Consider the following 27,349-nt stretch of genomic DNA (forward strand, 5'->3'; position numbering starts at 1 on the left):
TCTGCCTGTGTCTCTGCCTCTCTCTATGCAGAGAGAATAAATGTCTCTCATGAATAAATAAATAAAATCTTAAAACAAAATAAAATAAGAAAACCGATGTATTGAATCACCTCCCATAATAATGTAAACGTATATAATGCCATGTAAAATGAATTTGTCCCACACAGATATACTATTATGCTATTTTTTGTGAATAAATAAGTTCAATATATTATGTATTTATCACATATTACATAAATACAAATACATATGTGGTATATTATCTAAAATCTTAACCTTAAAAAAAAAATAAAATAAAATCTTAACCTTACTAATTTAAATAATCCATATTATTAGATGGAACAAAAAAAAAATGAATAAACTAGATCTCCAAAAAAATAAAAACTATTTAAAGAAAAGATGAGAAAAAAAATTAAACTACAAAGTAAGAATCTAGGCAATATGACACAAGCAGAGCAACCAACTATCACACACAGGAAATATTTACATCAATATTTTTTCTTATTACCTTTGATAATGGCAATCAACAGGAATAATATGAAACACAGAAGTAATGTTATATATTTTCATATGAACGTCAACTTAATATCAATTTGATATTATCCATCACCTGTCATCAAGAACTGTAATAATTTCTCCAGCTTTAAAAGTAAGTTCATTATCTTCAGCAGCTTCAAAGTCATATATAGCACGAACTTTTCGACCTTCGTGTTGGTGGTTAGTTAAAAGATTAGATGTGCTTGGGTACAAAGTAGAAAGGGTGGTTGACTGTTGCCTTTGCTCCTTCAAGGATAACTCAATAGCTGGAAAATAATGAGTTAAAAAGACCCAAAATGTTAATATATCCAACGATCCAAAGAAGTACAAAAAGGTATCTGAAGGTAAAATATATTCTTTTAAATGTGGAGCTGGGAAGTAGGACATATCTTGACACACTGAACGAAAATAATTTCATCAATTTTATTCATTCACAACTGAAAGTTTAAAGAATAAACTATAAAAAAGTTGAACAGCATAATGACTAGTTTTTTAAGAGTTTATTTTTTTATGTAATCTCTGCACCCAACATGGAGCTTGAACTCATAATTCCAAGATCAAGAGTTGCATGCTCTACCAACTGAGCCAGCCAGGTGCCCCACATAATGACTACTTTTACTGAATGGATAAAAATTTAAATTATTCTGGGTAATAAAAAGATATAATCTCTTAAATCCACTTTTTTTATTTAGTTACAGATATTTTTATTTTCTTTCATCTTTTCAATATATTTTTATAGCTTCTGTTTCCAAAATGCTAAAGTCAATTGAGAAGTCAAGAGTCCCAAATCTCAAGGAAGACTTACTAAATCAGGGTATCAAAGGTATTATCCAAGAACCTGCACTTGGCTCCAAAGTTAAATCTTATGTAATTAGTCTAATAAGTGGATTTGGAAATAACTCTAATGAAGTTTCACGTGACAAATTCCCCCAGAGAAATTTCAAATGTGTGTTTTTCTTATGGTGGGGGGAAGGGGACAGACGGAGAGGGGGAGAGAATCTTAAGCAGGGTCCACGCCTAGCGGGGAGCCCCAGGTGGGTCTAGATCTCACAAGTCTGAGATCATGACCTGAGTCAAAATCAAGAACCAGACACTTGACTGACTGGCTGAGGCACCCAGGCACCCCTCAAATGTGTCTATCCCTTCCACTCTTCCCCTAGTAAAGGCTATCATCATATGTCACTCAGGCTCTGCAATGTAATCTGCACTGATTACCCAACTTTCAACTCAAACCATGACCCCTTCATCCCTTCCATCTCTGTTCTACATTGATAAAAGACCTATAAGACAAAGAAAACTTTAAAACTATCATAAGGAAATACAGGAAAGTACCTTTTAAGATTTGGGGTTAAGGAAAAATAAGATACAAAAAAAAGCAAAAATCATAATAAGCAAATATTTGACTAGATTAAAATTTTAAAATTTCATTTGATAAAATATACCATTATCAAAGTCAAAATAAAAGCCAAAAATCAAGAGCAGGTATCTATAATAGAAATAACAGGCAAAAGTTTAACATCCAAAATTAAGACTTTCTACATATCATTATCTTAAAAAGCCACACACACACAAAAAACCTCAGTAAGAGACATCATCAGTATAGCTAATGAACATACAAAAGAGGACCAGCCTCACTAGTAAGCAAGGGGATAAAAGTCAAGATAAATGGACATTATTTCCAACCTATCAGAATCACAAATATTAAATTCTGACAATATCAAATGTTTTCAGGAGATAAAAAATACAATAACTACTTTCATATACTGCTAATGGCAAAAGAAAGAATAAAACTATTTTGCAAAGTTGAAGATGTACTTCCCCCATAAGCCAAAAATATCAGTTGCAGTCACACAAAACACACACACACAAAAGAAAATATGTACAAGAATACTCAATGCAGCCCACTTACTATAGTAATAAAAAAACAAACCAACCAAAAAACCCAAACATCACAAGAAAATATGTACAAGAATACTCAACGCAGCCCACTTACTATAGTAATAAAAAAAACAAACAAACCAAAAAACCCAAACATCCATCAGTAGCCGGACAGATAAACTATAATATATATTTATCAGTACAATGGAATATTATATAATGGCTGAAATAAATGAATTCGATTTATATGTTTTATTATGATCGTAGACATACTGTTGCATAAAAATAAACTACAGATGGTATAACTACTGACAGAAAAAATGTGGTGGATGCATAAAAGTATTTAGTATTGTTTATAGAGACAGAGTGTAATAAAAACAGTATTGCCCATAGACTTAAAGGACATATGAATACTAGTTGTCTTAGAAGAGTATCAACTGACACCAAAGAGGGGCACAAAGCAGATTTCAAGGTTAGCTTATAAAGTCCTATGTCTTTTATTTTTAAATATCTCAGTAAACAAATATTAAGTAAGGGACCCATTTCCTTCCCACCTTTCCAACATCGGGGACTTAAAAACATACCTTTTGCTAAGTCTTCTTCTTCTTTTTTGTTAGCCACAGTACCAGGATCTTTGGCAACCAATGCTGGGCTTGCTTTTGCTTGATCTGCAGCCTAACACAAAGAAAGGAACACAATATTTGAAGACTGTTCTCAAATTTTCCTACTTCCTTAATCTAAGAACTTTCAAGAGCTTTCTTAATCAATCTACTAGATTTTTAAAGCAGAAGATAATCCAAACGGAGCAGTCTCCACTCTGAAAGGAGAAGAGTTCGAACTGGAGAGAAAAGACCTGGACACTGAGGATGAAGAGCCTAATCGCACTCTCTTAAATTTGTGTAAAGATAGGAAGCTGAAAGAAGACAAACAAAAGAAGACAGACTAGGGGAGATTTAAAAATTGTTAGAAAAATCCTAAAACCAGAAAAAGGGAGAGAGACTCTTTCCCAGAGATCTTGGGAAAGGGAAGGCAATACTATTTTAAAAACAAAGTTTTTAAATTTAAACCATCTATTCAACAGTTATATTTTATTGCTTTCTTGCAGATTAAGAGGCAGGATGGTATCTTTAGGAGTAGAGACTTATATACAATGATATAATATTCATAAAATTACACTATTTTATAAACTAAAATACAAATAGTTAATTCTGACAATATAGTTCAGTTACCAGTAACTGCTAGCGAGCGCACACACACTCACTTTTCATATCTCTGACGCTTAATAATGTCCTCCCCTTTGGCTCCTGTAACTCTGTCCACATTTTTCCCTATTGAGTTTTAACTCAACAGCTAAATAGTTTTAGTCAACAGCTAAAATAATCACTTTCTCAATGAAGCATTCCTAAACCCCTAAATGAAGTACTCCCTCCTCTGTGTTCCTCTGATAGTATTTTTAACAAGGTAAAAGGTATGCTCTGGGTAGTTAAGAATGTAAATGGTGGAGTCAGGCAAACATGGGTTCAAAACCTAAATCTACCTGGTTCAAATATATATATAGGCTGTGAACAGTTACAAATGTTTATCAGAATACCCAAATCAACCAAGAACGACAACAAAATTGGAATTCCAAAGTATTCAAATTAACACATGCACAGCACATAGAACAATGCCTGGCACAAAGTAAGAGTCAATACATCTCAACTTCTATTAAAATTATCTGCTTATATCTATCTCCCTAACCGTGCTCTATGTTTCCTGAGAATATATGTGCCTAAATATGGATTGTGAGCAATCAAGAAATAATTATTGAGTAAATAAAAGATAAAATAGTCAAAATTATAGTAAAATACAGTATATCTACATTATAATATTGTAATACATTATAATGTATATCTACATTACTATATTTTATATTGTCAAATGAATACACAAAGCACTTATCACTGTCATTCAGAACTGAAGAAATGATAAAGAATTCCCAAATAAGCAAAAGCTACAGGAGTTCATCACTACTAAAAGGGTTTCACAAGAAATGTTAGGGGGGGGATTCCTGGGTGGCTCAGTGGTTTAGCGCCTGCCTTTGGTCCAGGGCGCGATCCTGGAGTCCCGGGATCAAGTCCCACATCAGGCTCCCAGCATGGAGCCTGCTTCTCTCTCTGCCTGTGTCTCTGCCTCTCTATGTCTATCATAAATAAATAAATAAATCTTAAAAAAAAAAAAAAGGAGTAAAAACCTTTAAAAAAATAAATAAAAGAAAAGAAATGTTAGAGGGACTACTTCATGGGGAGAAAAGCCCCTCAAGGGCATGCTGGGCTGCACTGAGGACCAGGTTGTTTCCTGCCATTTTAACAGTGACACCTATTCTTCCAATTCAACGTTGGGGCCAGCATTGCCACCAATGACCACTTTGTCAAGCTCATTTCCTGTTACGAAAACGAATTTGGCCAAAGCAACTGGGCGGTCCACCTTATGGTCCACATGACCTTCAAGGAATATCAGCTCCTGCTAGAGCACAAGAGGAGAGAGAAGCCCTCAACTGCTATGGAGTCCTTGCTCCAGCTCATCTCCCAACATGTGGAGAATCTCCCATCCTCAACAAAGTTTTCATCCTAGACACCATGAAGAAGAAAAGAGGCTTAGAGAGCCTACCTTGTACCATCAGTAAAGCACACTGTACTAAGCCAAAAAAGAAAGAAAAGGACAACCAAATCGTAATGGAAGTAAACTGTCACTATGTGCAGATGACATGGTACTATATATAGAAAATCCTAAAGACTCCTCTGAAAAACTATCAGAACTAATACATTAATCCAGGAAAACTGAAGAACACAAAATTAATACACAGAAATCTGCTGCACTTCTATACACTAATGACAATCAGAAAGAGAAATTAAGAAAACAATCCCATTTACAATCCCCATCAAAATGAATAAAATGCCTAGTAATAAATTTAGCCGGGAAAGTGAAAGACCTGTACCCTGAAAACTGTAAGACAATAATGAAAACAAATGAAGATGACCCAAATAAATGAAATATGTCAAACTTATGAATTGGAAGAATATTACTAAGATGTCCATACTACCCAAAACATCTACAGATTCAATGTAATCCACATCAAAATATTAATTATATTTTTCACAGAACTAAAACAAAGAATTCTAAAATTTGTATGGAACTACAAAAGATGCCAGAGAGTCAAAAAAATCTTGAGCAAGAAAAACAAAGCTGGGAATATCACACTCCTAGATTTCAAAATATACTATGAAGTTATAATATAACCAAAACAGTATGGTACCAGCACAAAAACAGAAACACAGGTCAATGGAACATAAAAGACAATCCAGAAATAAAATAATACTTGTGGTCAATTAATCTATGACAAAGAAAGTAGAGATATACAATAGGAAAATGAGTTTCTTCAACAAATAATGTTGACAAAACTGGACAGCTACATGCAAAAGAATGAAACTGGGCCACTTTATTGTACCACATACAAAAATAAACTCAAAATGGATTCAAGTCTTAAATGTAAGACTGAAACCATACTACTCCTAGAAGAAAACAGGTAGTTAAGCTCTCTGACATCGGTTTGTTTATTTATCTATCTATCTATCTATCTATCTATCTATCTATTTATTATAGTCACACAGAGAGAGAGAGAGAGGCAGAGACATAGGCAGAGGGAGAGCAGGCTCCATGCACCAGGAGCCCGACGTGGGATTTGATCCCGGGTCTCCAGGATCACGCCCTGGGCCAAAGGCAGGCTGCGCCACCCAGGGATCCCTGACATCGGTCTTATATTTTTTTGGATCTATCTCCTCAGGCAAGGACAACAAAAGGAAAAATAAACAAATGAAACTACAACAAACTAAGAAGCTTTTGCACAGCAAAGGGAAATATGAATAAAACAAAATGGCAACCTACTGAATAGGAGAAAATATTCATAAATGATATATCAGATAAGAGGTTAACATCCAAAAAATATTAAAGAACTCATATAACTCCGTATTTAAAAAAAAAAAATACAATCTAAAATAGAGAGAGGACCTAAATAGACATTTCTCAAAAGAGACATACTGATGACATACATGAAGAGATATTCACTAACAATTAGGGAAATACAAATCAGGACCACAATGAGACAATCACTTCACATCTGACAGAATAGCTAGTATAAAAAATAAATTATAAGTGTTGGCAAGGATGTGGAGAAAAAGGAACCCCTGCATTGTTGGTGGGAGTGTAAACCGGTAAAGCCACTATGGAAAAGAGTATGTAGGTTCTTCCTCAACAAATTAAAAATACAACAATCATAAAATTTAGCAATTCTCGTTTTTATCTGAAAAACTTCTAGGTTCCTAATCCAAAGACAAAAAAACACACCAATTCTAAAAAAAAAGACATATGCACGCCTGTGCTCACTGCAGTACAAAAACCAAGACTGGAAGCAACCTAAGTGTCCTCCCATAGAGGAATGGATAAAGAAGATGTGGTATACGTGTACATGCGCGCAGAAGCAAGCGCGCGCGCACAAACACACACACACACACACACACAATTACTGAGCCATAATAAAAAAATAAAATCTTGCCATTTGCAACATGTATAGACCCAGAGGGTATAATGCTAAGTGAAATAAGTAGAGAAAAACATATGGTATGATTTCATGTATTATATGGAATATAAAAAGCAAAACAGAAACAGACTCAGATACAGAAAAGAAACTGAAGGCTACCAAACAATAGGCAGGTGAAGGTGATGGACAAAACAGGTGAAGGGGATTAAAAAATACAATCTTCCAATGTGGTTTACGTATACAATGGAATATTACTCAGCCATTAGAAACAACAAATACCCACCATTTGCTTCAACGTGGATGGAACTGGAGGGTATTATGCTGAGTGAAGTAAGTCAATCGGAGAAGGACAAACATTATATGTTCTCATTCATTTGGGGAATATAAATAATAGTGAAAGGGAATATAAGGGAAAGGAGAAGAAATGTGTGGGAAATATCAGAAAGGGAGACAGAACATAAAGACTCCTAACTCTGGGAAACGAACTAGGGGTGGTGGAAGGGGAGGATGGCGGGGGGTGGGAGTGAATGGGTGACGGGCACTGAGGGGGGCACTTGACGGGATGAGCACTGGGTGTTATTCTGTATGTTGGTAAATTGAACACCAATAAAAAATTAATTTATTATTTAAAAAAAAAGGGAAAAAAAAGATACAATCTTCCAATTATAAAATAATTAAGATGGAGGGATATAATGTACAGCACAGAGAATCAATAATACTCTAACAACTCTCTATCGTAGCAGATAACTAGACTTATTAAAGTGACCATTTCATAATGTACATAAACACTGAATCATTATGTTGTACACCTAAAACTAATAAAATATTTTATGTCAAAATTCAATAAAAAAGAGAAGAAAGTGCAGAAATAAGTATATTATCCTATATTCCTGAACTGCACTCTTTAAAATTCCTTCCTATTACTGGGTTCTAAGTGCAGCAACAATACATACACTAGTAGTCAGTCAAATACAGTCACGGTGCTAGCATTTCTTTTATCTCTATGTCACAAGTTAGGGCTACAAGAACTGCAGCAGAATGAGTTAACTAAGTATGACTTTTCTTAATATTTTTGTATTATTTTCTTCTGTACTTAGATGAAAAAATGTACTTTAAAAATTCCCTTTACTTTTGGAGGCTTCTCTTAAGTATGCTGACAAAGATCTAGCCTGATCAAGATGAATAATGATTATGCAACTGAGTTTAAAATCTAGAGGTACTTGTGATGATCCTACAAGATACATTTTTTTTAAATTTTTTTAAAATTTTTATTTATTTATGATAGTCACACACAGAGAGAGAGAGAGAGAGAGAGAGAAGCAGAGACATAGGCAGAGGGTGAAGCAGGCTCCATGCACCGGGAGCCCAATGTGGGATTCGATCCCGGGTCTCCAGGATCGCGCCCTGGGCCAAAGGCAGGCGCCAAACTGCCACCGAGGGATCCCCAAGATACATTTTTCATTAAATATGAAGTTCTTCACAAACATGGTTTTCAATGATAAACTATCAGATATTATTTTTTTAAATCACCGTTCTACCTCATCATATTTTACTTTATATGCATTTTATGTATTTCTTGTGGCTGAAGATAATAACTACAACAAAATTAGCTTTCATATACTTTAGAACATACCAGATGAAAAAAAGTAACTCTTTACTATCGCTGATGTGTGTCCTGAACCTCTTGAACAGGAGAGTAACCTAACTTCTGTACCAGTCAATAAATAAATGCTCTTGCCAGTGTTCACTCCACTTCTTGTCCTTTGAAGCCTAGTCCGGACAGACACATATCCACTAACCTCTATATCAAACGGAAGGCAGGATCGTGTAGTGGAAAGAACACTGGACTGAGAGTCAGGAGGCCTGTGTTCTAGTTCCAGCTCTGTCAATTACGAGCTGTGGCCCTGGGGAAGTCACTTAACCATTCTGGGTCTGTTTCCTCATCTGTAAAATGAGGGCAGTAGATTAGAGAATCCCTAAAGCTGTTCACACAACTATCTGAGATTCTAGGTTAACCAAACAAAGCTACATATCACATGGGTCATTAGTTCTCCTTCCTTCTCTAACTAGAACAAATCCCTTTGTGGCCTGAAAAGCAGTTTTCACCTGCAGTGAGAGTTGTACTCAAAAGCAGCATGTCTCAAACTTAAATGTGCACACAGAATTATCCAGGGAGCTTGTTAAAATAGAGATAATGAATCCATAGTTCTAGAGTGGCACCCAAGATGCTGCATTTTTAACAAACTTTCATGTGATGATGATGAAGTAATAAGCTCTAGAAAAGCTTTTCAGGGCACAGAAACTACAATCTCATTAATCATCTTTATGATTAATATACTTCCTCATTTTCTGCGAGTCTACCCTTTGATAAATAAACAATGCCTCTTTTGTCAAGGAATTCATTAGAAGATTTTTCTGCATAAAATTATTCCTTAATTATACAGATTTTAGAAATTATTCTGAGAGTAGTAAAAAGCCAGCTACAAATTATAAATAAATACTTCTTAAAGATATATTTCATCATTGTAAAACCATTCATAAGCCAAATTTCTTCAAGTAAGAAGAAAAATATCCTTTCCTTCCTTCATCTCTCAAACATACTTTTGGATCTTCACACTTCAAGAATATTCAGATAAACTAAAAGAGTGCTCTGGGGAAGAAATCTAAAAAGAGTTTTCTGTGCGTGCTTTCACACCACTTGTGATATTCTGTCCCAATAATGGAGTAGGGAAAGGCAGTATAATAAATTACCACACATTTTAAGTCCCCTAGATTAGCAGGAGATCCCAAAGGATGGTTACCCAGAATAGAAAAAAAAATGAGACACCCTTCAATTTTTCCTTTAATACGTAAATTAGAAATTGATCCCATTACACATAAATTGGAGGAGGAAGGGGCAGAAAGGAAATTTAAGCCTTTCACTCAATCATCTTTACAAACCAGTCAGCTCTTATTAAGGGAAAAGAGGCTTTTTGTGCTTCTCTCCTCTTGACTCCCTTATCTCCTTCTCATTTCTAATACAAGTATTCTTAAATTGCATAATAAAAAGAACCTCTATACTCATCCTTAAATTTTAAGGATATCCTGATTTTTAAGCTGTCATTCTTTGTAGACAAAATTAAAGCATGAAGCCTATTTAACAAGATTGTCAGTACCACCTAATATCATATAAAGCAATTTTGTCTATGTTATTAAAAACTCTAAAAAATCTTAAATTGGGGCAGCCCCAGTGGCGCAGCGGTTTGGCGCTGCCTGCAGCCTGGGGTGTGATCCTGGAGACCTAGGATCGAGTCCCACATCAGGCTCCCTTCATGGAGCCTGCTTCTCCCTCTGTGTCTCTGCCCCTCTCTCTGTGTCAATAAATATATAAAATCTTTAAAAAAAAATCTTAAATTGTAAAATGCTAATCTAATTTATTTCCAAGAAAGGAGAAAGTGTGGGAAGGTAGAAGTTAGAACACATTAATATTCCCCCTGTATTTTTCCGGCACCACTGATTATTAACAAAAATTATTAAAAGATTATTTTAAAAAATCCTTTGCAGTAGTAAAAACTACCTGGGTTTGAGGGGGAAAGAAAAATTCATATAAATGTGGCTACATTAAAGACACATGCAACTTTACAAAATACCTGAGAACCAATAGCTGGAAATGTAACTCCTTGTTCCTTAAGGTTCTTAATCATTGCCGATATTAGACTAAGCTGTGGATCATTCTTAAATTCATCTGTCCATTCAACCATAAGAGCCTTTAATTTTTCACAGACTTTAGGATGACCCTGAAAAAAGAAAAAATTTAATAAAAACTACTAATTTCCTGGCTAATGTTTTAACACAAGATACATTAAATATAAAAATTATAAAGTGCGGAAGATATTTTTTAAATCACAAATTACCCCTAGCTATAGATGATACAATAAGAAAACAGAGTGGATTACCATAAATAAGTTTTGTCACACTATGAAACAATAGATGATATCAACATACATACCTTATGTCAAAGTAAACATTAAGTATGTATTAACTTATTTTGGACGTCAGAGTGATGGAACTTTTTAGAGTATTTTGCAACTAAGTGAGCTTTGTACATCAAGAAGACAAAAGTAGTCTGTTTTGTTTTGGTTATTTTGCAGACAAAAAAAAAAAAAAAAGAAACAGTTGGAAAAAGAAAAAAAAAAAAGACAGTTCCTTTATTCCTAATCCCTGACTTTTAAAACTATGCCTGTGTATTTTTTCCAAGTTATCTAATTATCTGAGACCTGGTTTGTGGTCCACTATATGTCAGTATTTCTAGAAACTTCATTTCTTCAAAATAACATCTCTCCCTCAAGTATAAATCAATATGTTCACTATAAAATATTGGAAAATAAAGAAATCCTTTCTCTTATATGTAGCTGTTTGCTTTTCAAAATAGTTGTTCATGCTACTAACTACAAGTTCGAATATCTCATCTTCAATTTAATTACAGAAAACACTATATACTAAAATCTCTTCATAAACAGTCATACATTTTGATGGACATTCAGGACATTAAAGGAATAGTTATTAATTAGTGGAAAATACCTAAATATAATTGAATAAAGCAAAAAAGGAAAAGAACACATAATCATACTCGAAAACAAAGTACAGAAATTCTGTAAAAAATTATTTAAATAAACTTTTATCTCATTTCTGGACTGTTTTCTATTAAAACCTAGAGAGAAACATTTTTTCCCCAAAAAACACGAGGTATTTTCCCTCTTAACATCTTAAAATTTTTCCTGATTATATAATATCCCATCCTCTCTCCTCCTCCCAAAAGAGTCAGAAATAATTACCTTCACAATGCATAAATTTTTACTGGAAAAACTCACGTTACTTAGAAACTTAAATTCTTTTAATTCCTTGAATTGCATAAATGGAATTCTTTTTTTTTCATAAATGGAACTCTTTATTGCACATCCAGTTAAATGAAAAGCATAACATTAAAATCCTGTCATGGTGAGATAGTGGCCTTTCTTGTATCACAATGAAAATAGTGTCATACTTTGGCAGTATTTCTGAACAGCTCACATTGGGAAAATACCTCCGTGGCTACACAAAAGGTTACAAAAACTGTGACTAAAATAGACTGGTATTATTTAATCAGATAGAGAAATACATGTATTTTCTTATTAGATGAAAAGAATGATAAAACAGATTAAATATACTCTAATCTGGTTAAAACAGCAAAAATAATTCTCTAACTATATAAACTTGTAGTCTCTTCAGCAAAATAGCATTTACCTTACTTACATATTGGATAGACACAGCCTAGGAAGGATTTTTAAAAAAAATAAAGTACAGACCAGTCATTTGTGATTTAAAATGTGAAAAACTGAACAATGAAATACAGGAAGACAATTGTGTTCATTCATATCTAAAAATAATGTTCCTTACCTTGTTTAATACGTTGCTTACTTCACTAGCAAAATCTCTTGAACATACTTCTAAATGAAAAATTTTGCCACAGTTTGATACACATGCTCCTAGAAGCTAAAAGTAGAATATCACAAGTTAAAATGTCTCAATTTTAGCAGTTTACTTTGTGGTAAAACTTAAAATGAAATCACTTACAGTCAGAGCTTGCATAGCAACATGAGGATCTTTATGGTTCACTCTCCTCATAATAGATCGAAGACAATCTTTAGGTCTGAAAAATAAATATAACAATCAATCAGTAGTATACCCAGGCTTTTCCCCTCTTAACTGTAATAGGCAACAGACTCCTATACAAAAGGTAGACTATAGTAGAGAGGCCTAATTTCTATTAATGACACAACTGAACTGTACACTAAGAAGTTCCTTTAAATTTTTCAAACAAAATTAACAGGCTCTCTTCCTTAGCAATCATAGATTAGTCATTTCACACTACTTATAGGTGAAAAAGTTCTGAAAATGAAATGATAGACCCAAACTTCCACTTCTAGTTATGATGGAATAAACTGAATTAGACCTATACTCCTGCTACAAATGAGAAAACTGGAAAAATATATTTAAAATATACACTCAGGTCCCTGTGACATTAGGTCACAGGCAGTGCTGAATGATCTCTAAGAAGAAATTATTAACTACTAAGCCCCAACTTTTCATTCAGAAGCACTTTCCAGCTATCAGTACAGGCTTTCTGCCTAAAGGCAGTTTCTGGATATCTGTGTAGAGGTGATCCCAAGAAGAGAATGATGATGATTTCACTGAGTTGAAAGGATAGAAATCAGAATTCAGGGAGGCTGAGGAAGCTAAAATTCATAAGACAGAGTAAAAGGAGCTACATGAAGAAATAGTTCTGGATACCTACATAGAGTCCACTTAGGTCTACCTATGCCACACATGCATAGATTAAAACCTTCATAAGGCTGGACAAAAAATGACTGCAAACTATATACTCAAAGAGTTCCCAAAGCTCACACAGTTGTCAGAGTTCATATCAAAATGGAGAGTCCTTGCTAAATAATCTAGAGCATTCACTGGATACACGGAGTTTAGGCCTTAGTACTGGGACTAACCTATCCCAAAAGACTACTCTAAATCCATCCTAAAACAAGCTAAAAACAAGCCATAAGGAGTTAATTCAATGTAACTTCAGTTGTTGAGCGTCTGCCTTTGCTCAGATTGTGATCCCGACGTCCTGGAATCAAGTCCTGCATCTGGCTCCTGTGGGAAGACTGCTTCTCCCTCTGCCTATGTCTCTGCCTCTCTCTGTGTGTCATTCATGAATGAATGAATAAAATCTTAAAAGAAATATTTTTTGAGAACCTAAACACATAAGTGTTCCACAGATTTAGTTACTTGTTATTACTATTACTGCTACTTGTGTAAGCCTAAAGGGAAGAAGCAATTACCACTAATTCATAAAGAAAATGTTTTTAGCATTCCCAGACCCCAAACATAACTTCTCTTAGGCTTTTCTGATACCTTAGGACACGTCTTACTAATGGATGCACAAAGTAAGTCAAAATAAAGCAGATGCTCACAGACATAGTTCAAAACTATGGTGGCTTGATGCTGAGATGCTGAGTGTAGCTCCTCAGAATAGAGCTGGGAGGCACTACTTTTGCTGCTACAGGGGTGTGCTATCTCTAAAACAGCGCAAAGAAAAACTGAACGCCATTTTCACTTCTGGCCTTTTTTTATACAGTGAAAATACCCTTCAAATCTCTTTTAGTTAAGGTAAACAGGTACTAATGTAGGTCCTTCCATGAGAGCGAAGTGGCATAATACAAAACTTCCAGAAGCAGGGGATACTTATACTTTCACGTGACTGTGGCTTCTAATGACTTTTTCTCAAATAGACCAGCCACAAGACAGACTTTTTAGGAATGTACACAGCTGCCTTGGCATATGTCAGTTCTGGTGAAATAAAGCATCAAATTCAGTTTCATTATCCATAGGTATTATTTCAATCCACCTCAACAAACTACTATGGGTTTCAAAGAAAGTAGAGCTTTAAGAGGGGCCTCTTTTCTATCAAATCCTCTCTACTCTACTTGTCTCCCACCATACCACTCAGTCATTCGGTTACCATGTGAAGTTACAACTACTAAACTTAAGCTACTTCATGCTCAAAGGTAAATAAAAATTAAGGCGTGAACCCTTCTTAACCTTCAGACACAAATACCACAGAGCCATGCTACTGTGCTTTCTTTTGCAATTCACACTTTTCCAGTTTCCCACAGAAAACAGAGCTGCACGATCCTGGAGACCCGGGATCGGATCCCACATCGGGCTCCCGGTGCATGGAGCCTGCTTCTCCCTCTGCCTGTGTCTCTGCCTCTCTCTCTCTCTCTCTCTGTGACTATCACAAATAAATAAATTTTAAAAAAAATTTATAAATAAAAAAAAAAGAAAACAGAGCTGCAGAACTTGAAGCTCTTAAGGCAATTCTGAAAAGCATATATTCTTTAAACAAATTTTATCAACAGTCACTCCTTTGATCTAACAGTGATTAATAAAACTTTTTATTCTTGCTCATTCATCTTATTGGAAAAAAGTACCCAGAAAGCAAGAGCCCTCTACATATAGTACCTTACATTTCTATCAGTGCTAAAGGATACTGACCCTATGATTAAACCAGTTTGGTCACCAAAACCGTCACACTGAATCACCATCTCCATGTAAATTACAAATTACACTGTGAAAAAAATATTCAACAGGTAGCAAATAACTGCTGATAATGCTTTCATTAACTAACATTATACTGTCATCTTCACTTTTGCTTTTATGAATTTTCATAAGTTTTACCAAGTCATGTATATAAAACAAAACCATGAAAGGTCACCATGAAACTAAATCTTTATGACTACCTAAATCTTTATGACATGTTAACTGTTCTGTTCTTATTTACAAATATTTACAAATGGGTAGAACTCTTTCAACACATAATAACAATTTTCTATGTAAAAGTCATAAACAAATGTTAGATGATAGTAGTAAAGGACCCTCACACCACATTTTGCCATTCAAGTTCCTAATGACTGTGTATCTCAAGTATCAAAACTGGAACTATTTTGTTTACTAAGGATCCACTGTTTTGTTCTAATGATATATTCATTGTTTTATTATCTAGGTCAAAGCTGTCATTCAATATTTACAGACCAGACCTCTGTGGCAAGTTATGTATTCCAAAGATAACCACAATAACTCCTTTTCCACATGCTTTTCTACAAAGTGACCTTACCACTTCCCATAAAGAGGTACAGTTTAATAATCTTCCTCTTAAATGTGGGCTGACCCCAGTGACACGCTTGATCCACAGAATGTAGTGAAAGTGATAATCTGAAATGTATAGTTCACAAAAAGCTATGTAGGGGCTCAGTCGGTTAAGCTTCTGCCTTCAGCTTGGGTAGTGATCCCCGGGTCCTGTGACTGAGCCCCACATTGGGCTCCCTGCTCAGCAGGGAGTCTGCTTCTCACTCTCCCTCTGCCCCCTACCCTCGCCCCTCATGCTTGCTCTCTTTCTCTCCCTCAAATACATAAATAAATAAAATCTTAAAAAAAAAAAAAAGCTATGTATAATACAACCTACAACTCTTAGAACACTTATTCTTAGGCTGCTCCCTCTGGGATCCCAGGTACTACTACTCTGTAAGAAACTCATACCACACATAAGCCTTGGCAACTATTTCAACTGAGAGCTCCAGTTGAGATCCCAGTTGACTGCCAGCCATATAAGAACATCCAACCCAATCAGGGCTTCAGAGGACTCCAGTCCCAGCTGTTAGGTAACTGCAAGTTCATGAGAGACCTCAAACAAAAAGTACCCAGCTGTTAACCCACAGAACCATGAAGATGATAATAAATGCTCATTTAAGCCACTAAGTCTTACATTGGTTTGTTATGTAGCAATAGATAATTAGAATCACCTATAACAAAGTGTGCTGACAGCTGTTAGCTTTAAACACTACTGTATTATTTACAATTGTTTGGGTTTGCTTTTCATCTTTTTTTTTTTTAAATAAAATTTTAATAAAATTGCCTTAACTGTTTATCTCCTCATCTTAAGAGTTCCCGAATGGGCAGCCCCAGTGGCACAGCGGTTTAGTGCCACCTGCAGCCCAGGGCGTCATCCTGGAGACCCGGGATCGGGTCCCACATCAGGCTCCCTGCATGGAGCCTGCTTCTCTCTGCCTTGCTCTCTCAGTGTGTCTCTCATGAATAAATAAATAAAATCTTAAAAAAAAAAAAAAAAAAAAAGAGTTCCTGAAGATGGGATCCAGGGCTACACTGCTCACCCTTGGCTCCCTACTCCTTACCACCCATGGTACATAATTATGTTCTCAAGTGAAATTTGAGGAAACAAAAACAGGAATTATTTAGCTGATGCTGCTCACCAGTGACTAAAGGTAAACATTTTCATTCTGAATGCTGCCTAAAATAATGCCTTGAACAAGGTCAATGCTGAATAAAAAGTCAACAAGCTAAGTATGGAAAAACACTACTTTTCACTGTTGTACAATACTTAGTATTTAGAATAATCAAATAATCTTCCTTTCAAGCTCTATTTATTACCAACTCCCGTATGTCTTCCACTGAATTAGTTTTCTATGAGAAAAATGTACATTCTTTCATAAAATCTTGCCTTAGAATTACAATAAGATAAAAAAAGAATTACAGTAAGATCAAAATAAGGGGAAAAATGCAGATTAAGTAGTGCTGGGAGGAGCACAGGATGTAAGGTAATTGATGGTAATAAACATAAATGAAGTATTTTGTAAAAATACATGCTAAAGATAAAATGAGCATGTGCTTTAGAGTCTACCAATGATTCCCATTACCCAACCTCTGCAGTCTCTTGCAAAAAACCTTCTCAAAATTCCATTTTGGTATTTTAAAACTTTTGTAAGACATATCCTCTTTTCCTTATCTTGAGATGGGAAAACAAAAAGATTGGGGTCAGGGATAGGGATAAGAACAGGGAAAGGGAAAATTTTCACCTTTCCCAGTTTTCCAACCCCAAAATAACTTTGCTGCTCTTAACCTACCAAGTGAGAAATGGGCACAGCACAAATCTCACCACTGTAAAATATAGGGGAATAGTACCATTTCCTGGGGTGTGTTTCCAAAGTCAGGGCACAGGTGAAAATTATAATTAGCCAATTTCTCTTGATCAAGGAGTTACCTGTTGGAAAACATACTCTGCCATCTCTCAAATATGCTCAAATAGGCAACTTTTCCTCAATTATTAAAGCAAAACTGTTATTTTGAGCCTCCATTAAAGAAGGTGGCTTTCATATAGGGCCACGTTGTTTAAAACATGCATACACTGAGCAAGAATCACACTCAGTACAGTGAGCTATTCACACTCTATAAGAAAATGAAAACTGTAATGGGGAGATAGCACATAATAAGCTCACTAAATGGAGAGCAGGGACAAGCTTTCTGGAAAAATTCAATTTGAGGGGGCTACAAACAATACAGTTAAACACAGTAAGATAAACATGCATATGATGCAGCTCATATCAGTTGTCAGAAGATCAAGGAAAAGTAAAGCTAATTTCACATTTCTACAACTCTCTTTTCAAAGATAATGAAATTTCAAATCTCTTTAAACAGCCTCAAGTAAATTTCCAAAACTGTTCATTACTTATAAATGTCTACCTACTTACAAGCATGTTGCTGTACAGTTATGACAGATAAATAGCTCAACACTAGTCTCCTAGTCACCAGTTAGTGGGATTACCTAAAAGGTCTTTCCATTAATATATATGGAAAAAGTAAGAAACATTTTGCTGGATAAAGCAGTCAAGTTTTGTGACATCTTGTGCTTTATAAAATTTTTTTAAAAATACCCTTATTTCAATTATGTCCCACTCTTCTACTTTTCATTTGAGAAGTATTTTGTATCATAAAAATAGTAACTTAAACTGTGATAAGGTTTATATCCTTAAGGAAATTATTACCATTGAAAAAACAGTAAATTTAAATTCTAACTCCTCCATCTATTTCTAAGTCAATCAATGACCTTAGACCAATACACTTTTCAAAATGAGGATACTACTTCTTCATTATCCCCCTCATGGAACCTGACAAAAGAATAGGTTATTTTCCTTAAAATATTGCAAATATTAAAAAAAAAAAGCAGTAATAATAATGTGTAACACAGTTAATGAAAGTGCTTGCATAGTTAACTTCTCATCACCTATGAAGCAGGAATGAAAAAGTACAAAGACACTAGCAGTAGATTTCTAAATAGAAGCACTATTATGTGCTCAGGGCATAAAATTCTTTATAGTATAAGACTATCTGGAGTATCACATCCCTATGCCCCACCTAACCCTCATATGTTGACAATGAAAACCATCCCTAATATAAACATATTACCCAGGCTGAGAACCAATGCTAGACATAAGCAGAGCTACAATACAGTAGAAAAAGTAGAAAAGATCTGAAGCTTGACAGACGTCATCCTGAAAGGGAATTTTAACGCTTCCTGATCAGTTATGTTATTCCAATACTTTGAGAATTGTCCCAGGGACATAGAGAACTTCAACAACATTAATTCTAGTTTGTTCTTCTATCAAATTACTTTTACAACTTTAGCTTTCAAATTATTTTAGACTAGAATGATCTGACCTCTAAACTGTCACTTTACATACTCTAAAAAATGCTTTACAACTTAACCTTTCAAGGATTTACATTTATCTATATTGTGTAGTGGTGAAAGGCTAAACGTGTACAAACAGCTTTTATAGGTCTTAGTATAGGGTAGTACCTAGCAGGCACACACTAAAAGATACAGGAATTTAAATCTTAATTTTTTTTTCAATTAACAGATAATAAATACCTTCCTTGAATACAGAGAAGAGTCTAATGTAGAGGATGCCTTTCAAAAGCGTAAAAGCAAGAGACTAACTTGAAGAGAACTCTAATATAAAATAGGAAAGCAATCAGAACTGAAGCAAGTAATTGTATATTCTATGACATATTGAAAAGATAGATTTGATCTATAATACAGTTTACATAAAACACAGTCTACACAAGGGCAAAAAGGGTGAAACACTGAGCACAAACATCAAATTCTTGACTTTGAGCTTGTAAAGTAGGTGTGTTTTCGTGAGATGACTGATGGAACATGAATTCAGTATACAAATGATATTATCTGGCTATATAAGGAACAAGTTCAACAAAGGGTTCCAGAAGGGGAGGTGGGTGGGATGATGGGGTAACTGGGTGACGAACATTAAGGAGGGCACGTGATGTGATGAGGACTGGATGTTATATGTTGGCAAACTGAATTTAGATTAAAACAAAACAAGTTCATGATTCCAAAAGACTTCAGCAGAAAAGTAGGTAAATTAAACTTCTACATACTACATATTGAGGATTAATAAAAAGATAAGTTACTACATACTTAAATTCAGTATGAGGATATTTTGAGTTTCCTAGACCATATAAGACTAAAGCATATTTCTGTCAAGCAAAATACCAATATAATACATGGGAGAGAAAGGAAGCACTCAAAACTTCAATATCAAATTGGCATGTCTTGATTCATGATTTTAACTTTCAAATAACTGCTCATTATAGGCACCTAAGAATGTGACACAGATAAGTGAGAAATAAACATAAGATTGGGAGTAAAAGGGATCCCTGGGTGGCACAGCGGTTTGGCGCCTGCCGTTGGCCCAGGGCGCGATCCTGAAGACCTGGGATCGAATCCCACGTCTGGCTCCCAGTGCATATGGAGCCTGCTTCTCCCTCTGCCTGTGTCTCTGCCTCTCTCTCTCTGTGTGACTATCATAAAAAAAAAAAAAAAAAAAAAAAGATTGGGAGTAAAAACCTGACTTTGATTTTTGCTTATGCTACTACTTTTGGAAGTCACATTAAAATCTCAGGGCTTTAGTTTCCCTATCTGTGAAACCATCTCTATGGTCACGAGGATTCTATAGGTCCTAGCCATAAAATACATCGTGTTTTAAAAATTGTAGTAAAATACAAAAGTAAAATCACTGTCTAGGGCAAGTAAAGATGAAAAAATGAAATTGAATCAGAACCCTACCCTAGTCAAGGACTTGGTTCCTGCTACTATCCCCCCTTTTCCCTGAATCATCATCTAAATTTCCTGCCTTAAAATGGATCATTCTCTTCGGGATACACAGAATTTATAATACAGTCCACCGATGAAAAAAGAAAATTCCTTTCAAACAACCAGTAAAAGAAAGACTCCACTTAAACAGTGGCAAAAGGACAAAATATCTCATAAGAAACTTTACCAAAAATATTCAAGACTTGTAAGAGGAAAATTTCACAACACTACTAAAAGATACAAAGATATGTTCTATTCTTGGATAAGAAGATTTAATATCATAAAGACAATTAATTTAAAACTAAGCCAATTTAAAAGAAACAATTTTGTTTTTAGACTAGTCAAGCCAATCCCAAAGTTTATCTGGGGAAGTAGAAAGGGGAAGGAGTATTTAGAAAAACTCTTAGGAGGACAAAAAAGAGGAAATTTAGCCCTGTCAAATACTGAAATGTATTCTAAGGCTTTAATAATTGAAACCATGTGGTAGCAGCACATGTATACACATGTACAAATAGGACAAAAGATAAAGTTTAAAAAATACACTGGTCATACATAGTGGGAGTGTCATACATAAAGGCAGTATTTCAAATCAGAAAGGAAAAAGATGTACTATTCAGTAAACGTCACTGGAATTTTGGGTAGCCAAACAGAAAAGAATAAAGTTAGAACCATACCTCATATTTCATAAGAGGATATTCCAAAAAGAGCAAAGATTTAAATGTAAAAAAATGTAACCACAGATACAGAGATTTTGGAAGACAGTTTGGCAGTTTCTCACAAAGCTAATCAGTCTTCCAAACCATGATCCTAGGTATTTACTCAACTGAGTTGAAAGCCTATGTCCCCACAGAAAAAACCTATACATGAATGTATTTCATAGCAGCTTTATTCAGTTACCAAAAACTGGAAGGAATCTAGATGTCCTTCAATAGGTGAATGTAAAAATGATATATAGTACATCCATATAATGGAGTATTATTCAGAAATAAAAAGAAATGAGCTATCAAGCCACGGAAGGACACAGATGAAGCTTAGATGCATTTTGCTAAGTAAAACAAGCTAGTCTGAAAAGCCTACATATTATATGATCTTGATTATACAACATTTTGATAAAGGCAACATTAAAGAAGCAGTTAAAAAATATACTGTCAGAAGTGAAGAGAAAGAGAGGAGAGGAATGAATAGGTGGAGCATAAAACATTTTTAAGATGGTGAAGCTATTCTGTGTGATATTTTAATGATATAGATCATTAAAGATTTGTCAAAATCCATAAAACTGTACTAAAATGAGCTTTAATGGAAACAATGGACTTCAGTTAATAATAACATATCAATATTGGTTCATTACTTGTAACACATGTACTATACAATGAAGGTGTTAATAATAGGGGCAGCTGTATGTGAAGAATAGGGGGGATATATAGATTTCTTTATACTGTCTGCTCCATTTTCCTGTAAATCTAAAACTGTATTCAAAAACCAGTCAACTAATTATGAAATTAAAAAATGAAACCATAAAGAAAAATGAGTTAATTCCACCAGAATGAGTTAATTCCACTAAAATTCTGCAAACCATAAGACTGATAAATTTACCTACATAAAAAATTAAAACTTCTAAATGGAAAAAAAACAAAGTAAAAAGAATAATACAATATATATATATATGTGTGTGTGTTTGCATGTGTGTGTATACATACAGACACACACAACTCAAACTATAGACAAGATATGCCCCTACTGTATCAAAGACTTCAAGAAATGAAAGGATATATACAGTTCACAGAAAAGGAAACGTCAAAATCTCTTGAACATAAAAAATTATGTTTAATTTTGCAAAGGATAAAGTGAGCCTTTTAATTAATGTAAAACTAACACATGATGAGCCCAGGGTGATGTAGGAAAAGTGCTGAATTACAATACATCTGAAATTAATATAACATATACATCTGAAATAACACTGTATGCTAACTAACTGGAATTAAAGTAAACAAACAGAAAGACTGGGGCACCTGGGTGGTGTAGTCAGTTAAGCGGCCGACTCTTGGTTTTGGCTCGGGTTGTGATCTCATGGCTATGGGATTAAGCCCCAAGTCTAGCTCCATGCTCTACATAGAGTCTGCTTAAGATTCTCTCTCCCTTTGCCCCTCTCTCTCCCCGGACATGTGCATGCTCACACGCTCGCTCTCTCGCACGTGCTCGCTCTCTCCTTCTCTCAAATAAATAAATAAATCTTTAAAGCACAAAAAAACAGAAATAAAGACTATCCCACCTCAAGCCTCTTCCCTTTATGGACTGGGGTCAAAAACAAGCCCCAACCACTTCTTCCTAGGCCTCCAAGGATCCATCCATAAAGGTCAGAAGGAAGTCTTGGACACCCTACTTTCTCTACTATCCAATAATTGAGAATTTGAGAATACATGCCTATAATTCCTGTTTACACCAGTCCCTACAAGAAGCTCCCAGACTAGCCTTTCCATCATTAAACAGTTCTACGTGTGTATTACTTTCCCCCTTTTGAAACTTCTCCACTGTGTCCTCTAGAATTTACAGTCCAATGTCAACAAAAGCCCCAATCCTCAGTCCTTTTGCTTTACAGAAATCTGGCTCTCCAGGGAGGATACTATTCCCACTATAATAGGTCGGTACAAGATAAGGGTCTTCTTTGCTTCCATTACTACTTCCTATTCATTCTCCCTCCCTCTTTCCTAACAGTCCAGCTCTCATCAGGTGGGACTATCTTCTAACTGCACTTATTTAAAAAAAAAAAACAGGGATCCCTGGGTGGCGCAGCGGTTTGGTGCCTGCCTTTGGCCCAGGGCGTGATCCTGGAGACCCGGGATCGAATCCCACGTCGGGCTCCCGGTACATGGAGCCTGCTTCTCCCTCTGCCTGTGTCTCTGCCTCTCTCTCTCTCTCTCTCTGTGACTATCGTAAAACAAAACAAAACAAAACAAAACAAAACAAAACTCACGTGAGGTGCCTGCATTGCTCAGTCAAGTACCCAACTCTTGTTTTTGGCTCAAATCAGGATTTCCAAGTTGTGGAATCCAGTATCCCTTTAGGCTCTGTGCTGGGCATGGAATTTGCCTGACATTCTCCCTCCTCTCTCTCTAAAAAACAAAAAAAAGTCCTCAATTACCCCTTCATCCCTCAAGGATTTTAACTCCTAGCTCATTGCCACTCTCTCCAACACTACCTCTGTTTCAATTCCCTCAGAGATGTTAATTAATTACTACATGAGTGATGTTCCCAACATCTTGGCTTTTTAACTTCTATCACACTTTATTAACTGCCATGGTCACATCCTAGACCACGCCATTACCAGGAAGTGAAAACTCTCTATAATCTCAATTTCAACCATTCCAACTATGACTTCGATTTTCCTAACTCACTCACTCTTATATTCAACTCTCATTTAGGGCAACTCACCTCTGTTCTTGCTACTCTGTATCTTTGAAGTTCTTAGCACCAACCATTTTCTCTCTTGTAGGATTTACTTAGGTATTATTTCCTCTGCCTGGAACCTCTGCTTTCAGCTCTTGGATTCTTCTCAACTTTAAAATCATAAATGTTATCCTTTCACACTGGGCCTTCCTCAAAAAAATCTAAATAGGTCTCCCCTTTTATTCTCCACTAAAGCACTATCTTGGCTTGTTATCTGTCTACCTATTTATTTCTACCTTCCACTAGCAGACTGTCACCACAGCTGATGACAAAGGCTTTGTTGTTTTATTTACCACTGCATACACAAAGCATGATACCCAGCTAGTACTCACTTTTTTGTCATATAAAAGAAAAAATGACTGATGCAGAGAGAATGAAACCAACTAAAAATAAGTCCACAATGTAAAGTAAAAAAGACATGAAAAACCAAGATCACACTTTACAAAAAATCCTTTAATTTTATTCCTCTTGGGATTTCTAATTTAAATTATATTTAATCCTAAATATGAATTATATTCCATTTGTAAACTGGAAAAACCTATAGTACCTAGGGCTGTGATAATTATATAAAATGTTTCTAAAGAACTTAAACAAGACTTGACAAATAATAAGCCATCAGTAAATGATGGCTATTATTCTTAAAAGAGCACTTGGAAGACTCTGAAAATTAAGGCTTATAACTTGAAGATATGATTATCATACTATATATTGGAAGAAATGTGTTCCTCTATGTAATTGAAGATGTCTGGGTCAGAGACTACTTTTCCCTTTAAAAAAATCTGAAAATACTACATCAACCTTCAGGTGAAAAACAGAAATAGTCACAGCCCAGGTCTAAGACAAGGCAATACAGACAAAATGAAAAGTATTTTTAGCAAACTCTTTTCCAAAGGCTTATATTTGTATTCTTCACAAAATGTCAGTCATAACTATATATCCTTCTAATTCTATAGGAATAAATCAAAGATTTATCATCTAAATAATCCCTTAACCAAGTTATATATCATGTTTTCCACATTCAGTCAACTCTATCTCTGCCCAAAGCTAAGCAAAGACAGTTCAGATACAAAGTAACAATACAAATTAATCTGGATGTCAATCACAGAATTTTAATTTTAACTTGTATTGTGGATAATCAACACCTACCCTCACATTTATTCTTCATGTGAGAATATAAACAAATGATTTAGAACAAATAAAAGCTATTCATTATGTGAAGACATGCTAAAGAAAACTGCTACCATCATTCTCAAACTTCTCTTGATTCTAAACAGACTTTTCAGTCTATCATATGACCTCATTGGTTAGGCATTTTTCAGTACTTACTCATACACTGGAACTGTACCCTAAAAATCATGTGAATGTCCTAGGAAGTCAGAAAAATTTTTCAAAATGTTCTTTAAAGTTTTAAGTCCAGCATATTCAAACATTTCAGGCTTAAAAAATAACCTCTATAACCTATATGAAACAAACAATAATTACAACTACTAGGTTTCCTGAGACTGATATAATTATTTGCGATTATTAAATAATTTGTTAATTTTTTTTTTAGGATTTTATTTATTATTCATGAGAGAGAGAGAGAGAGGCAGAGACACAGACAGAAGAGAAGCAGGCTCCATGCAGGAAGCCGGATGTGGGACTCGATTCTGCTCGATTCTGGGACTCTAGGATCACGCCCTGGGCCGAAGGCAGGCGCCAAACCGCTGAGCCACACAGGGATCCCCAATAATGATTTTAAAGTGTGGTAATATTCTACATGCCACTAATTAAAACCTGATGTTAAACTACAAAATGATTTCTGTATGTTGTCAATTTAACAACCAATGCATTGCTAACAGACATTAAAAGAAATGTATTTCTAAGGCTATCAGGATATATTAATGAATTAACTAATTACAAATGTGGAATCATGTATACAATATGCTTATTATATATCAATGGAAAATAAATTCATACTCCTGTAAAGAAACAATGAAAAGATATAAAAGCAAGAAAAGCAGCTACCTATATAGGATGGAGGAGAAAAAGAGATCGGAGTTAGTCTTATCCATGTTCATCTTTTCAAGTTGCTTTAATTTTTGAGCCATGTAAATATAAATCTATTGTTAAATCAAAAAAGTACATATTTTACATAAACATAAGTATTTCCTGAAATCAACAAACATAAATACATTCACACTTATGTATGGTTTAAAGAAGAGAACAGTAAAATTTTTAAAAGAGAAAGAATATAAGGAACATTTTTCAAAACAATGGAAGCCATGTTTCTGGGTCACAGTTCTAACTAAATAAAATTTCACAATAATGGCTTTTTCTTCCCTTAAAAACTTGAGAATATTTTCCAAACTACAACAACTCTAAACTAGATGATGCTTGAAGAAGAAGAAGAAGAAGAAGAAAGAAAGAAAGAAAGAAAGAAAGAAAGAAAGAAAAGGACAAGAAGAGGGCGGAATTAATGGAAGAACGGAACAGTCAGAACCCGACCGAATAACCTACCGCCAAGCCTTCCTCCCTCCCCTCCCTCCCTACCTAAATAACGCCCTAAACGAATCACAAACCACCCAAAAGGATCGGGGGGGGGGGGGGGAGAAAGACTTGACAAAAGTTATTTTATTTCTGCACTAAATAATTCCACAATATACTGATGGTTATAAGTAATTTTGATAAAAATATCAAAGCTTATAGATAAAGAAAAGCCTTTCCTAAAGTTCCCTCTATAATCCCCAAATCCATCCTCTTAAATAAATCTGTATATTTTATAAAATTAAATTAAAACCAAGGGATCCCTGGGTGGCTCAGCAGTTTAGTGCCTGCCTTCGGCCCGGGGTGTGATCCTGGAGTCCCAGGATCAAGTCCCGCATCGGGCTCCCTGTGTGGAGGCTGCTTCTTCCACTGCCTGAGTCTCTGCCTCTTTCTCGGTGTCTCTCATGAATGAATAAATAAAATCTTTAAAAAAACAAAAAAAAAAAACCCCAAATGGTAATGCTTTTTTAAAAAATCTAGACTGCTGCATAGTACACAACTAACCTTATGAAATGCATTCCAATCCATAATTTCCCATACTTTAGCCCACCCTATCTAAATTTGTTTCAGGAAAATACACAACACATGTGTATGGTTTCAGGAACACCTCTCTCAAACCAGTGACATTTCTCAGTCTTAACTAAAGCACACCGGGTCCCTCGAATATCTTGCTGACAACCTACAGTGATATTCAATAGTTTTATGCTACCTTCAGGAACCCATAACTAAATATATGTATGGAGGTTCCTAGGTAACATAAACCAGATCTCCACAAGTTCTCCATATACACTAATTACAAAATGATTTCAAAGATTAAAAACAAACTCTAAGTGGTTCTAAGTGGTTAC

The 27,349-nt window shown here is 35.0% G+C and overlaps 1 protein-coding gene across 4 annotated transcripts in view; it reads right to left on the reverse strand.

The window, feature by feature from the left end:
- Nucleotides 1–27,349, reverse strand: part of STAM (signal transducing adaptor molecule) — a 79,762-nt gene that overhangs the window by 24,002 nt on the left and 28,411 nt on the right. For 2 of the 4 annotated variants that reach the window (XM_038529990.1, XM_038529993.1), the window contains 5 exons: nt 12,584–12,659; nt 12,407–12,502; nt 10,618–10,767; nt 3,000–3,090; nt 611–803 (listed from right to left, as the gene is read on the reverse strand). In XM_038529990.1, the coding sequence (XP_038385918.1) occupies nt 611–803; nt 3,000–3,090; nt 10,618–10,767; nt 12,407–12,502; nt 12,584–12,659 (606 nt within the window). Of the gene's footprint in view, nt 1–610; nt 804–2,999; nt 3,091–10,617; nt 10,768–12,406; nt 12,503–12,583; nt 12,660–23,502; nt 23,642–27,349 lie in introns of all 4 variants that reach the window. The other 2 variants (XM_038529992.1, XM_038529991.1) reach the window with 2 other exon arrangements.

The sequence above is a fragment of the Canis lupus genome, chromosome 2 (assembly GCF_011100685.1).
Source record: "Canis lupus familiaris isolate Mischka breed German Shepherd chromosome 2, alternate assembly UU_Cfam_GSD_1.0, whole genome shotgun sequence".
NCBI lineage: Eukaryota > Metazoa > Chordata > Mammalia > Carnivora > Canidae > Canis > Canis lupus.